Source organism: Pristiophorus japonicus, chromosome 2, assembly GCF_044704955.1.
Source record: "Pristiophorus japonicus isolate sPriJap1 chromosome 2, sPriJap1.hap1, whole genome shotgun sequence".
Lineage (NCBI taxonomy): Eukaryota > Metazoa > Chordata > Chondrichthyes > Pristiophoridae > Pristiophorus > Pristiophorus japonicus.
This window is the reverse complement of record NC_091978.1, coordinates 58148650-58163691: the sequence shown is the minus strand read 5'-3', so window position 1 is coordinate 58163691 and position 15042 is coordinate 58148650. Positions and strand designations below refer to the sequence as shown.

At 45.4% G+C, this 15042-nt stretch overlaps 1 protein-coding gene across 2 annotated transcripts in view; it reads right to left on the bottom strand.

Moving 5' to 3' along the window:
• Positions 1-15042, bottom strand: part of smad4b (SMAD family member 4b) — a 119428-nt gene that overhangs the window by 58991 nt on the left and 45395 nt on the right. The window contains exons 4-5 of one of the 2 annotated variants that reach the window (XM_070867501.1): positions 4601-4630; positions 338-562 (exon numbers count right to left, since the gene is read on the bottom strand). In XM_070867501.1, the coding sequence (XP_070723602.1) occupies positions 338-562; positions 4601-4630 (255 nt within the window). The remainder of the gene's footprint in view (positions 1-337; positions 563-4600; positions 4631-15042) is intronic. The other variant, XM_070867502.1, reaches the window with a different exon arrangement.

Sequence of the window (15042 nt, the reverse complement as noted above, 5' to 3'; positions counted from 1 at the left end):
TGTTAAAAGCAACACATTAAATCTGAATCATTTTACTTCCACAACAAGTGAGCAAAGCCTATTAGATCAGAGCAGCCAGTGGTCTTGGATTTACCAGAAATCAAAATAATCTCATCAGCAGAGTTCCAAAGAACTGTTTTAACAAGTTCTGCACAAGTTTTTCAGCACTGAAATTTCAAGTACAATGCAGAGCTGTAAAGCATGACTGAAAATGTAATACGTTTTTTGATGCGGGATACTGAAAATTCCATATTTCATGAAAATGTATTCAATACTTCACTTTTCTACAATATATATGCAAGCCTTATTTACATTAACAACCATAAATTCCACTTACTTGTGGTGGCAACAGGAATGCTGGGGAAATTGGTGGTGCTGGGAGTACTGGGCTCTGCTGGTGTTAACATGGCTGGTCCACTATAGGTTTCAGTTGGTTGCCTGCTGCTAGGTGGATGTTGAATTGTCTGCAAAGAATGTCCATCCGTGTTCAACAGAGACTGCGGTCCTTCAACTTGCACGTATTCATTCACAAATTCATCTTTAACTAAAAGGGTTGAAGGAGCTGAAATTAATTTGAAGAGAAAATATGCCAATAAGCAGTTATGACAACAAAAAGGATATTTTTCATATTCAGCTATTTTCTGCCTTTTAAAAAGGTCTTCCGAGTCATCAACCATTCATTGGGCCCGTTTCCCTCAAAAAAAATAATGGCGCTCACTTACCTGGAGGCCCGTTTTTATTTGGCCCCTCAGCACTGAATATAAAAAAACTAAGTCACCTTCCACCATGTGCACCTTCTGGCGCTGGTGCTACCCGAGCTGAACTGGCAGGGTGTGGCTTCAAATGTGTGCCGGAACCACACAGCACATGCACTCCAGGAAAAAAAAAACAGGCAAGTAATTGCGCATGCGCAAAGAAAATGTTTTTTTAAAAACCTTCGGCTGGGGGCTAGCGGCGGCTGCAGTCAAGGAGGAGAAACAGCAGAAGGCTGCTCTAACGGCTGTCCTTGCTGTTCACAAAACTTCATTTTTCCAACTTCTTTGAAAAACTTGGTGGATGTCTCAAAGATGGAACCTGGTAGGTTAATTTAAGAATTTTTGAAGACTTTGGTCGATTTTGGGACCCAGAAGCATCGATGGAAAAAGGTTAATTTTTAAAAATTTTATGGCCTGAATGCAGTTTAACATCGCAGGAGCAGCATTATTGTTAAGTTTTCAGTTAACATTTTTATTTTTATACTTACCTACAGGTAATGTAGCATTTTTAATTGTGCTAAAAGTTAAAGTGAGGGAGTCCATTCGGCCGGGGATAGGAGCGGGCCAGCGGGTTTCGCCAACTGATGGGTAAGGCTTTTTCAAGACGGTGATTGTAGGGACTGAGCGCCGGGGTAAAAATTTTCGCAGGGTGGAAACTTGACCTTCAGCCCAGAAATGGCACAGGAACCTTCTTCACAGGTACACCAGCGCCAGAATGTATGGCGCCAAACATTCTGGCGCTGGTAGTAGACGCCGGCGCCCCAACACTGGGGAATCTTTGAACTGGGCTTCGGCGCCAAAAAACTCACTGAGCACCGAATAAATGGTGCCCAGTGCTGGGGAAAATTTGGGCCTTAAATCTAGCAGGTGGGTGGGCAAGCAGACAGATGTGTAAACCTCTTTCCAGGCCCCTAAAACTACTCTAATCAGAAACTAGTAACTACATAAAAAGCATGGCTCATCTCCATTTAGGGAAGTGCCTCCACTTGCCATGCTGAATATCTGCTTGTACATACAGAATGACAGAATGTGCTCTGTCCCACCACCATGTTACAGTACACCAATGCACTAATGAACTGTGTTAACAATTCACTTTAGCTTTTTTGGGATTCAACTGAAAAGGAACATTTTAGGATGTTGAAGTAATAATACCCCTTTTCAAATAAAACAAAATAATGCAACACAAGGTCACCAACACTTGCTGAAAACAAGTTACTAAAGACTGCGAAGATGCTATAATTTACAGTATTGTACTCTTGATTCCACCTTGAAAGTGAAGGTTTTTTCTGGGGTACAATTCCATAAGGGCTGGCAGCCCTCAAGGACCACGTCAAAGTCAGTGTTATTTACTTTACTTTAGATACCGAGTCCGAAATTACTTGCCGACACCTGCCAATATTTTAACCAATTTGGGGCTGTCAGGGGCAAAATAATTGCTCTGCCAGATCCCCAAGCTTGTTCTGCTGCTATAGAATACACCTACTAATATCATGCATGTGGAAACATGGTACAAATGAAGGAAGTATTTGTGTGCCAAGTCTTTGTAATGCTGCATGCCAGGAATGGCTGTTCGTCTCCGGTGCCAATGTTGCTCCAATGTTAAGTGCCCCGCCCTCCTCACAAAATAATGTCACAGCCTGTGCAATTGCTCACGGAATGAGGCATTCAAAGGCTGAAGACGAAAACTTCAATTTTTACAATGTAAATTTAGCCCCTTTGACAGGCAAGGTGCTGCTCCGACGTCCACCTCCCCAATCTGGTGGGACTCAATGGGTAGAGGCTGAGGAGTCTGCCTCCAATAATTAAATGACACTAAGGCCAGAAAATTGGGCAGAATCAGGGATACAAATGTTCGTATAGATACAAGCGGATAGTGCTGCTAGATCTAGTTAAACTAAAATCGGAAAGAGCACTGTTCCAGTGTGCTCTTGCATACCTCCTAGTGGTTTTGGTGCAAATTGTATACTCACTCTCAACCATTTGATATCGGAAACATGAAATATTGGAGGCTTGAAATTCCTGGGTTCCTGCTCCACCGCCAGAAGTGTGACTACAGGACTGCAGTCACAAAGTAATCAGCTTCTCTGGGATTGATTATGTTTCACTCTTTATATTTTTGAGGCTTTTAGTAGGCCCAGCACATAATCCACACTCACTGAGCTTCCACCAGCCCCAAGAAAGGGTGTAGGTGAGAATTCCTGTGGTAACCCAGAATGCCCCCAGATGCGCCTCTAAAGCTGGCTGCAGACATTAGAGCGGTCCGCCCACCCCCGATCTGAATGTAAGATGGACATTACTGGTGTCACTCGACCAGCTCCGTTGGGCGGGCCACATTGTTCGCATACCAGACACAAGACTCCCAAAGCACGCGCTCTACTTGGAACTCCTACACGGTAAGCGAGCCCCAGGTGGGCAGAGGAAACGTTTCAAGGACACCCTCAAAGCCTCCTTGATAAAATGCAACATCCCCACCAACATCTGGGAGTCCCTGGCCAAAGACCACCCTAAGTGGAGGAAGAGCATCCGGGAGTACGCTGAGCACCGCGAGTCTCGTCGGCGAGAACATGCAGAAAGCAAGCGCAGGCAGCGGAAGGAGCGTGCGGCAAACCAGACTCCCCACCCACCCTTTCCTTCAATGACTGTCTGTCCCACCTGTGACAGAGACTGTAATTTCCGTATTGGACTGTTCAATCACCTAAGAACTCAGTTAGAGTGGAAGCAAGTCTTCCTCGATTGAGGGACTGCTATGATGATAACCCCAGTTAGAAAAATGAGCCTTGCCCTCAAAAATGTTCCTTCTCATTTTATTTTTTTTAAACATTCATTAGCAAAGACGTATAGAAGATGGTTTCTGAAAACATGAGATATTGATTTTTTAAGGCTAAAAAAAAAGGACTCAACTTCACGAAAACCCAGAGCAGGGATACAGATTCATATCTGTGATACTCTACAATTATTAATCTCACCCATACTACTGCATGAAGCTGCTGAGTAGCAATCAGGCGTTTCCTCACTGGAGACTGGAGAATCATAGGGTAAGTCAACCTAGGACAACCTCGACAAACCTATTATGAAACTCTAGAGTAGCATTAGAAGACCGCCAACAAATTCCCTGCCTATCTTGTCAGCTCACAATCCTGCATGGTAACCTCAACAATGCAAAGCCTGCTTTTCCCAGCGGCTCTGCTGGTTAAGAAGCTACGCAACCGAACTACACAGACCAGAAACTATTGCAATCACTGACCCAGAGCTGCAGACCTGTCAACTCCCTCATCAAGTCCTGGATTAGTCAAAATTTCCTACTCATCCTTAAGGAAATTAATGAGCTCTCCTTGCTTAAGAGGGTCAACTGAGATTATCCCAACAGCTTCAAGGGATGCATGATGTACATTTTGACACTTCATTTCTGCAGGTAAGTTAAACATACTTCACAAGGAAAGCTCGATTCAATGTAAATTAACTATTAACTAAATTTAATGCACACAATAAATTTATTCATAAACATTAACACTTAACACTACACAGTATTACCAGACAGAATGTGTCACTTAGATGTATTTTTAAAACTGATCCTCACACTTGTGAAATAAACCCAGCAGTACACCATAAGAACTCCAATATTCTGCATATGTGTCATTAGTCTCTCAAGTCAAAAGAGATTTCCATTAAACACCCGACAGTCTAAACTCAAGTTGAACTCATGAAATCTAGTTGAACTCATGTAATCAAAAAGATGAAAGAAAAGCCGAGAAAGAGAGTCACCAAATCCCAGAGGACGCAGCAAATTCTATTCATAACCCAAACAGCTAGATTAACCCATAAGCAATTGATAGGGAGTTCCTTACCTGAACTTTGCAGCGTCAATCCCGACAGATCTTCATTTAAAGAAAAAGGAGTCAAATATTAGTATCCATTTTATTTTATCCAATAATTGTAATAACTAACTTTTGAATCTGGAGTACTTCAGAAATTATATTTTTCTATGGACAAGTAAAAGTTAAATAAACACAACTTGGGGAAGTAAATTTCCAAACTTTATTCAATTCTACAACAATGATTGATTCCAATAATGCACTGAAATCCACTCCACCCAGGGAAGACTGCAGAGACAGGTACCGAGGATGAAGTCGCGATCAGTAGTACCATAACAAACAGCACACAAACTGAAATATAACTGTGCTTTGGCTTATTAAGTTATGCTAAACTTATTCGCCTACAACTTTTTTACCCTACAAGCCAGATTTCACCACTGAATACCAATACAATCTAACATGTTGCTACTGCATACTTGCATAGATCTCGAAATGTTATAATACCGTTAATATATCTATGCCTCCACCTGAGGATACGAAGTTACAAACTACAATTACCACGGCCATTAATTCAACCTAATGCAGCAATGTCCAACCTACAGCCGCAGAGCCACATCAGCCCTTGAAGCTGAGGTAACTTGCTCCTATTTGCACTTATGCTTTCAATTTGTTGGTTTGTTGTCTGAATTTTGTGGGTTTGGGAGTTTGTTTTTAGCGTTATTGTTTCTTCTGTAGATAAATCCTGAATCAGTAACTTGAGATGTATGCAAATTATGTAACATGGATTTAAACATACTTAATATGTGGCTCTCAATGCTACATGGTACACACCTATGGAGCCCATGAAGACAAAACCTTGAACACTTCAATTTAACTTGAAGTGTCATTGATTGCATGCAGATGGTATGCAAACAGCAGTACAATTGTACAAGTAGATTACATCCCAATTTTCTACCATAGTAGTTGTGTGTTTTGTTCCATTAATAATGTTAAAAGTTCTACTTCAGAAGATCCAGCCCAACAAACTAGCTTGTGTGTAAAGACTCAGTATCTGTCCCTCTCCTAACTCTCCCACAAAGGTTCAGTGTCAACAAAGATTGTCGCTTTATTGATGAGAAGAGGCCAAAAATTAAACCAATGAGCCATGCAGTGAACCCTGGGCATAGAAACATAGAAAATAGAAACAGTCGTAGGCCATTCGGCCCTTCGAGCCTGCACCGTCATTCAATATGATCATGGCTGATCCTCTATCTCAACACCATATTCCCGCTTTCTCCCCAAAACCCTTGATGCCTTTTGTGTCTAGAAATCTATCTATCTCCTTCTTAAATATATTCAGTGACTTGGCCTCCACAGCCTTCTGTGGTAGAGAATTCCACAGGTTCACCACCCTCCTGAGCAAAAACATTTCTCATCTTGGTCCTAAATTTCCTACCCTGTATCCTGAGACTGTAACCCCTTGTTCCAGACTTCCCAGCCAGGGGAAGCATCCACCCCGCATCCAGTCTGTCCAGCCCAGTCAGAATTTTATACGTTTCAATGAGATCCCCTCTCATTATTCTAAACTCTAGTGAATACAGGCTTAGTCGACCCAATTTCTCCTCATATGAGAGCCCTGCCATTCCAGGAATCAGTCTGGTGAACCTACGTTGCATTCTCTCTATGGCAAATATATCCTTTCTTAGGTAAGGAGACCAAAACTGCACACAATACTCCAGGTGTGGTCTCACCAAGGCCCTGTATAACTGTAGTAAGACATCCTTGCTCCTGTACTCAAATCCTCTTGCAATGAAGGCCAACATACCATTTGTCTTCCTAACTGCTTGCTGCACCTGCATGTTTGCTTTCAATGACTGGTGTACAAGGACACCCAGGTCCCTTTGTACATCGACATGTTCCAAGCCATGACCACTTAAATAATACTTTGCCCTTATGTTTTCCCTTCCAAAGTGGATAACTTTATCCACATTATACTGCATCTGCCATGTGTTTGCCCACTCACTCAACCTATCTAAATCGCCTTGCAGCATCTTTGTATCCTCCTCACAACTCACAATCCCACCTAGTTTTGTGTTGTTTGCAAACTTGGAAATATTACATTTGGTTCCTTCATCCAAATCATTTATATATATTGTGAATAGCTGGGGCCCCAAGCACTGATCCCTGTGGTACCCCACTAGTCACTGCCCGCCACCCCGAAAAAGACGTGTTTATTCCTACTCTGTTTCCTGTCAGTTAACTAATTTTCAATCTATGCCAGTATATTACCCCCAATCCTATGTGCTTTAATTTTGCACACAAACCTCTTATGTGGGACTTTATCAAAGGCCTTCTGAAAATCCAAATACATTACATTCATTGATTCTCCCTTATCTATTCTATCAGTTACATCCTCAAAAAACTCAAGTAGGTTTGTCAAAGACGATTTTCCTTTCATAAATCCATGTTGACTTTGTTAATCCTGTTGATATTTTCTAAGTGTCCCATTATCACATCCTTTATAATAGACTCTAGCATTTTCTCTACTACTGATGTTAGGCTAACTGATCTGTAGTTCCCGGTTTTCTCTCTCCCTCCTTTTTTAAATAGTGGGGTTACATTTGCCACCCTCCAATCTGCAGCAACAGTTTCATAATCTACAGAATTTTGGAAGATGACAACCAATGCATCCACTATTTCCATGGCTACCTCTTTTAGTACTCTGGGATGCAGCTTTCAGTCCCATCAGTTTCTGCAGCACTATTTTCCTATTTTCTTACTAATAATCATTTCCTTTAATTCCTCTTGCTCACTTGACCCTTTGTTGCCTAGCATTTCTGGGACGTTATTTGTGTCCACTTCCTTGAAGACAGAACAGAAGTATTTATTTAATTGTTCTGCCATTTCCTTGTACCCCATTATAAATTCTCCTGTTTCTGACTGTAAAGGACCTACATTTGTCTTCACTAATCTTTTTCTTTTTACATACTTGTAGAAACTGCACTGCAACACCAAAAACAACAAATGCCTGAGTCAAGCACAGAATGTTATACTTGTACATTGCTTAGTCCATAGGCCCCCGAACAGTAGCTACACTGTTGGACAGAATATAAATCAAGAAAGAATGGAGGCTTGTAAAAAAGGAAAGGCAATAATCATGGGCGATTTTAACCTTCATATTGATTGGACAAAGCAAATTGGTCAGAGTAGCCTTGAGGAAGAGTTCATAGAGTGCATCTGGGATAGTTTTCTTGAACAGTACGCTGTGGGATCAACGAGGGAGCAGGCGATCTTAGATCTGGTATCGTGTAATCAGACAGGATTAATAAATGATCTAGTAAAGGATCCTCTCGGAATGAGTGACCATAACACAGTTGAATTTCAAATTCAGTTGGAGGGTGAGAAAATTGGATCTCGAACCAGTGTCCTGAGCTGAAATAAAAGAGACCATGAAGGTATGAAGGCAGAGCTGGCTAAAGTGGACTGGGAAAATAGATTAAAGGGCCCAAGTTTCCACACGATAAAAAACGGGCGCCCCTCCGAGCTGGGCGCCCGTTTTTCGCGCCTAAAAAAAAACTCGCAATTCTGGAGCGTTCTGCAGTTCCTTGTCTGCCTGGCGCAGCGCCCAGGGGGGCGGAGTCTACACTCGCGCCGATTTTGTAAGTGGGAGGGGGCGGGTACTATTTAAATTTGTTTTTTTTCCTGCCGGCAATTCTGTGCGTGCGCGTTGGAGCGTTCGCGCACGCGCAGTGTGAAAAAAACATTGGCACTCGGCCATTTTTGTAGTTCTTTGTAGCTGTTTAATTTTTGAACATTTTTTAATAAAAGCACATTAGCACTTGCAGCCTTCTCACTGTCTCCTCCCCCCCCCCCCTCCACGGGAACGAAACGGCTGTGTTCTCCCCCCCCACGGGAACGAAGCGACTGTTTAATTCCCCCCCCTCCCCTCCACTGGAACGAAGCGACTGTTTAATTCACCCCCCCCCCCCCTCCACTGGAACGAAGCGACTGTTTAATTCCCCCCCCCACCCCCCTCCACTGGAACGAAGCGACTGTTTAATTCACCCCCCCCCCCCCTCCACTGGAACGAAGCGACTGTTTAATTCACCCCCCCCCCCCCTCCACGGGAACGAAGCGACTGTTTAATTCCCCCCCCCACCCCCCTCCACTGGAACGAAGCGACTGTTTAATTCACCCCCCCCCCCCCTCCACTGGAACGAAGCGACTGTTTAATTCACCCCCCCCCCCCCTCCACGGGAACGAAGCGACTGTTTAATTCACCCCCCCCCCCCCTCCACGGGAACGAAGCGACTGTTTAATTCACCCCCCCCCCCTCCACGGGAACGAAGCGACTGTTTAATTCACCCCCCCCCCCTCCACGGGAACGAAGCGACTGTTTAATTCCCCCCCCCTCCTCTCCACGGGAACGAAGCGACTGTTTAATTCCCCCCCCCTCCTCTCCACGGGAACGAAGCGACTGTTTAATTCCCCCCCCCCTCCACGGGAACAAAGCGACTGTTTAATTCACCCCCCCCCCCCCTCCACGGGAACGAAGCGACTGTTTAATTCACCCCCCCCCCCTCCACGGGAACGAAGCGACTGTTTAATTCACCCCCCCCCCCTCCACGGGAACGAAGCGACTGTTTAATTCCCCCCCCCTCCTCTCCACGGGAACGAAGCGACTGTTTAATTCCCCCCCCCTCCTCTCCACGGGAACGAAGCGACTGTTTAATTCCCCCCCCCTCCACGGGAACAAAGCGGCTGTTTAATCCCCCCCCCCGCCCCACAGGAAAAAAGCGGCTGTTCCCTTCCCCCCCCCCTCCCCTCCGCGGGAACGAAGCGGCTGTTTAATTCCCCCCCCCTCCACAGGAACAAAGCGGCTGTTTAATTCCCCCCCCCCTCCCCTCCGCGGGAACGAAGCGACTGTTTAATTCCCCCCCCCCTCCCCTCCACGGGAACGAAGCGACTGTTTAATTCCCCCCCCCCTCCCCTCCGCGGGAACGAAGCGACTGTTTAATTCCCCCCCTCCCCTCCGCGGGAACGAAGCGACTGTTTAATTCCCCCCCCCCCCCCTCCACGGGAACGAAGCGACTGTTTAATTCCCCCCCCCCCTCCACGGGAACAAAGCGGCTGTTTAATTCCCCCCCCCCCCTCCACGGGAACAAAGCGGCTGTTTAATTCCCCCCCCCCCCCTCCACGGGAACAAAGCGACTGTTTAATTCCCCCCCCCTCCACGGGAACAAAGCGGCTGTTTAATTCCCCCCCCCCCCTCCACGGGAACAAAGCGACTGTTTAATTCCCCCCCCCCCCTCCACGGGAACGAAGCGACTGTTTAATTCCCCCCCCCCCCCCTCCACGGGAACAAAGCGGCCGTTTAATTCCCGCCCCCCCCCTCCACAGGAACGAAGCGACTGTTTAATTCCCCCCCCCCTCCTCTCCACGAGAACAAAGCGACTGTTTAATTCCCCCCCCCCCCTCCACGGGAACAAAGCGGCTGTTTAATTCCCCCCCCCCCCTCCACGGGAACAAAGCGACTGTTTAATTCCCCCCCCCCCCTCCACGGGAACAAAGCGGCTGTTTAATTCCCCCCCCCCCCTCCACGGGAACAAAGCGACTGTTTAATTCCCCCCCCCCCCTCCACGGGAACAAAGCGGCTGTTTAATTCCCCCCCCCCCCTCCACGGGAACAAAGCGACTGTTTAATTCCCCCCCCCTCCTCTCCACGAGAACAAAGCGACTGTTTAATTCCCCCCCCCCCCTCCACGAGAACAAAGCGACTGTTTAATTCCCCCCCCCTCCTCTCCACGAGAACAAAGCGACTGTTTAATTCCCCCCCCCCCCTCCACGGGAACAAAGCGGCTGTTTAATTCCCCCCCCCCCCTCCACGGGAACAAAGCGACTGTTTAATTCCCCCCCCCCCCTCCACGGGAACAAAGCGGCTGTTTAATTCCCCCCCCCCCCCTCCACGGGAACAAAGCGGCTGTTTAATTCCCCCCCCCCCTCCACGGGAACAAAGCGGCTGTTTAATTCCCCCCCCCCCCCCTCCACGGGAACAAAGCGGCTGTTTAATTCCCCCCCCCCCCCTCCACGGGAACAAAGCGGCTGTTTAATTCCCCCCCCCCCCCTCCACGGGAACAAAGCGGCTGTTTAATTCCCCCCCCCCCCCTCCACGGGAACAAAGCGGCTGTTTAATTCCCCCCCCCCCCCTCCACGGGAACAAAGCGGCTGTTTAATTCCCCCCCCCCCCCTCCACGGGAATAAAGCGGCTGTTCCCTTCCCCCCCCCCCCTCCACGGGAACAAAGCGGCTGTTTAATTCCCCCCCCCCCCCCTCCACGGGAACAAAGCGGCTGTTTAATTCCCCCCCCCCCCCTCCACTGGAACGAAGCGACTGTTTAATTCCCTTCTCCCCCCACCCGCGGGAATGAACGGCTGCAGAATTCTCCGTGCCTGAAGCACTTTCACACAGGTAGGAAGATGCTTATAAATGTTTATTCAGTTTGGATTTATTTGTATAATATTTGTAGAAGTATAAATAAGGATTTATTGTCGAATTTAATGAGTTCTCTCCCCCCCCCCCCCCCCCACCTCGTTCTGGACGCCTAATTTGTAACCTGCGGCTGATTTTTTAATGTGCAGAACAGGTTTTTTCAGTTCTACAAAAATCTTCACTTGCTCCATTCTAAGTTAGTTTGGAGTACGTTTTCACTGTGGAAACTTTCAAATCAGGCGTCAGTGGCCGGACACGCCCCCTTTTGAAGAAAAAATTCTGTTCCAAAGTAGAACTGTTCTACCTGACTAGAACTGCAGAAAAAAAAATGTGGAGAATTGCGATTTCTAAGATAGTCCGTTCTCCACCAGTTGCTTCTAAAAATCAGGCGCAAATCATGTGGAAACTTGGGCCCAATGAGTGGGACTTTTAATGAGCAGTGGCAAACATTTAAGGAGATATTTCATAACTCTCAACAAAAATATATTCCAGAGAAGGAAAGACTAAGAAAAGGGATAACCATCCGTTGCTAATGACGGAAATAAAGGATAGTATCAACTTGAAAACAATGGCATGCAATGTGGCCAAGACTAGTGGGAGGCCAGAGGATTGGGAAACTTTTAAAAGTCAGCAAAGAACGACTAAAAAAATACTAAAGAGAGGGAAGATAGATTATGAAAGAAAACTAGCATGAAATATAAAAACAGATAGTAAGAGTTTCTACAGGTACATAAAACAGTAATGAGTGGCTAAAGTAAATGTTGGTCCCCTAGAGGATGAGACTGGGGAATTAATAATGGGGAACAGGGAAAAGGCAGAGACTTTGAACAAATATTTTGTATCGGTCTTCACGGTAGAAGACACTAAAAACATCCCAATTGGGGATAAGATAGGGGCTATAGGGAGGGAGGAACTTAATACAATCACTAAAGAAGTAGTACTCGGTAAAATAATGGGATTAAGGCGGACAAGTCCCCTGGACCTGATGGCTTACATCCTAGGGTCCTAAAAGAATTGGCTGAAGAGATAGTGGATGCATTGGTTGTAATTTATCAAAATTTCCTGCATTCTGGGGAGGTCCCAGCGGATTGGAAAACCGCAAATATAATGCCCCAATTTAAAAAAGGAGGCAGACAGAAAGCAGGAAACTATAGACCAGTTAGCCTAACATCTATCGTTGGGAAAATGCTGGAGTCCATTAGTAAGGAAGCAGTAGCAGGACATTTGGAAAAGCATAATTCAATCAAACAGAGTCAGCATGGTTTTATGAAAGGAAAACCATGTTTGACAAATTTGCTGGAGTTCTTTGAGGATGTAACGTGCAGGGTGGATAAGGGGCAACCAGCGGATGTGGTGTATTTGGATTTCCGGAAGGCATTCGATAAGGTGCCACATATGGATAGCATTGGCTAACTAACAGAGAACAGAGAGTCGGGATAAATGGTTCATTTTCTGGTTGGCAACCAGTAACTAGTGGAGTGCCGCAGGGATCAGTGCTGGGACCCCAACTATTTACAATCTATATTAACGACTTGGAAGAAGGGACCGAGTGTAACGTAGCCAAGTTTGCTGACGATACAAAGATGGGAGGAAAAGCAATGTGTGAGGAGGACACAAAAAATCTGCAAAAGGACATAGACAGGCTAAGTGAGTGGGCAAAAATTTGGCAGATGGTGTATAATGTTGGAAAGTGTGAGGTCATGCACTTTGGCAGAAAAAAATCAAAGAGCAAGTTATAATTTAAATGGAGAAAGATTGCCAAGTGCCGTAGTACAGCGGGACCTGGGGTATTTGTGCATGAAACGCAAAAGGATAGTATGCAGGTACAGCAAGTGATCAGAAAGGCCAATGGAATCTTGGCCTTTATTGCAAAGGTGATGGAGTATAAAAGCAGGGAAGTTTTGCTACAGTTATATAAGGTATTGGTGAAGCCACACCTAGAATACTGCGTGCAGTTTTGGTTTCCATAATTACGAAAGGATATACTTGCTTTGGAGGCAGTTCAGAGAAGGTTCACTAGCTTGATTCCGGGGATGAGCGGGTTGACTTATGATGGTAGGTTGAGTAGGTTGGGCCTCTACTCACTGGAGTTCAGAAGAATAAGAGGTGATCTTATCGAAACGTATAAGATTATGAGGGGGCTTGACAAGGTGGATGCAGAGAGGATGTTTCCACTGATGGGGAAGACTAGAACTAGAGGGCATGATCTTAGAATAAGGAGCCGTCCATTTAAAACTGAGATGAGGAGAAATTCTTCTCTCAGAGGGTTGTGAATCTGTGGAATTCGCTGCCTCAGAGAGCTATGGAAGCTGGGACATTGAATAAATTTAAGACAGAAATAGACAGTTTCTTAAACAATAAGGGGATAAGGGGTTATGGGGATTGGGCGGGGAAGTGGAGCTGAGTCCATGATCAGATCAGCCATGATCTTATTGAATGGCGGAGTAGGCTCGAGGGGCCGTATGGCCTACTCTTGTTCCTATTTCTTACGTTGTGTTCTAAAAGGTTACTGCACAAGATAAAAGTTCACGGGATTGCGGGTAATATATTAGCATAGATTGAGGATCAGCTAACTAACAGAAAACAGAGAGTCGGGATAAACGGGTCATTTTCCGGTTGGCAAATAGTAACTAGTGGGGTGCCACAGGGATCGGTGCTGGGGCCTCAACTATTTACAATCTATTCTAATGACTTGGATAGAGGGACCGAGTGTCGTGTAGCCAAGTTTGCTGATGATACAAAGGAGGGTGGGAAAGCCAATTGTGAGGACAGAAAAAATCTGCAAAGGGACATAGACAGGCTAAGTGAGTGGGCAAACATTTGGCAGCTGGAGTATAATGTAGGAATGTGTGAGGTTATCCACTTTGGCAGAAAAAATAAAAAAGCAAATTATTATTTAAATGGACAGTGATTACAAAATACTGCAGTACCTGGGGATCCTTGTGCATGAAACAACAAAAAGTTAGTATGCAGGTGCAGCAAGTAATCAGGAGGGCAAATGGAATGGTGGCCTTTACTGCAAGGGGGATAGAGTATAAAAGCAGAGAAGTCCTGCTACAACTGTACAGGGTATTGGTGAGGCCACACCTAGCGTACTGCGTACTGTTTTGGCCTCCGTATTTAAGGAAGGAGATACTTGCATTGGAGGCTGTTCAGAGAAGGTTCACTAGGTTGATTCCGGAGATGAGGGGGTTGACTTATGAATATATGTTGAGTATGTTGGTACTATACTCACTGGAGTTCAGAAGAATGAGAGGTGATCTTATCGAAGCATATAAGATAATGGGGCCAAGTTTCGGCCTGAGTTGCTCCTGTTTTTTTGGAGCAACTGGTTTAGAATGGAGTATCTTAGAAATTACAATTCTCGGCATTTAGTTTGCTCCAGTTCTAGTCAGTTAGAACAGTTTCAGTTTGGAACAGATTTTTTTTTTTTTTAAGTGGGCGTGTCCGGCCACTTACGCACGTTTTGAAAGTTTAGGCAGTGAAAACTTACTCCAAACTAACTTAGAATGGAGTAAGTGCAGATTTTTGTACGCTCAGAAAAACCTTGTCTATACTTCGACAATCAGGCTTAGGTTACAAATCAGGCGTAGGGAATGGGGGGTGGGAGTTTAAAGGGAAGTTTACAAACATTAAACACTTCAGTCTTACAAAAAGAGCCATCATCAATCAATAAATCAACCAATAAATCAATCAAAAAAATTAATGAAAAATAAATGTTTAAAAAAAAAAAATCAATAAATAAAACATTTTCTACTTACTGACTGCAGCATCGGGAGTCCTCCAACAGCGTGCTGGGACGCCCCCCCCAGCGTCTCTATCTCTCTCACTGTCTGTGTTTCTGACAGCGAAGGGGTGGAGGAGGATGGGGAAGTGAGGAAGAGGAAGAGGAGAGAGAGAGAGACGGACGGAAGAGAGAGAGAGACTGAGAGAGAGAGAGAGAGAGAGAGACGAGAGAGAGAAGAGGAGACATGACAGAGAGAACACTGAATAGAGAGAGAGACACTGA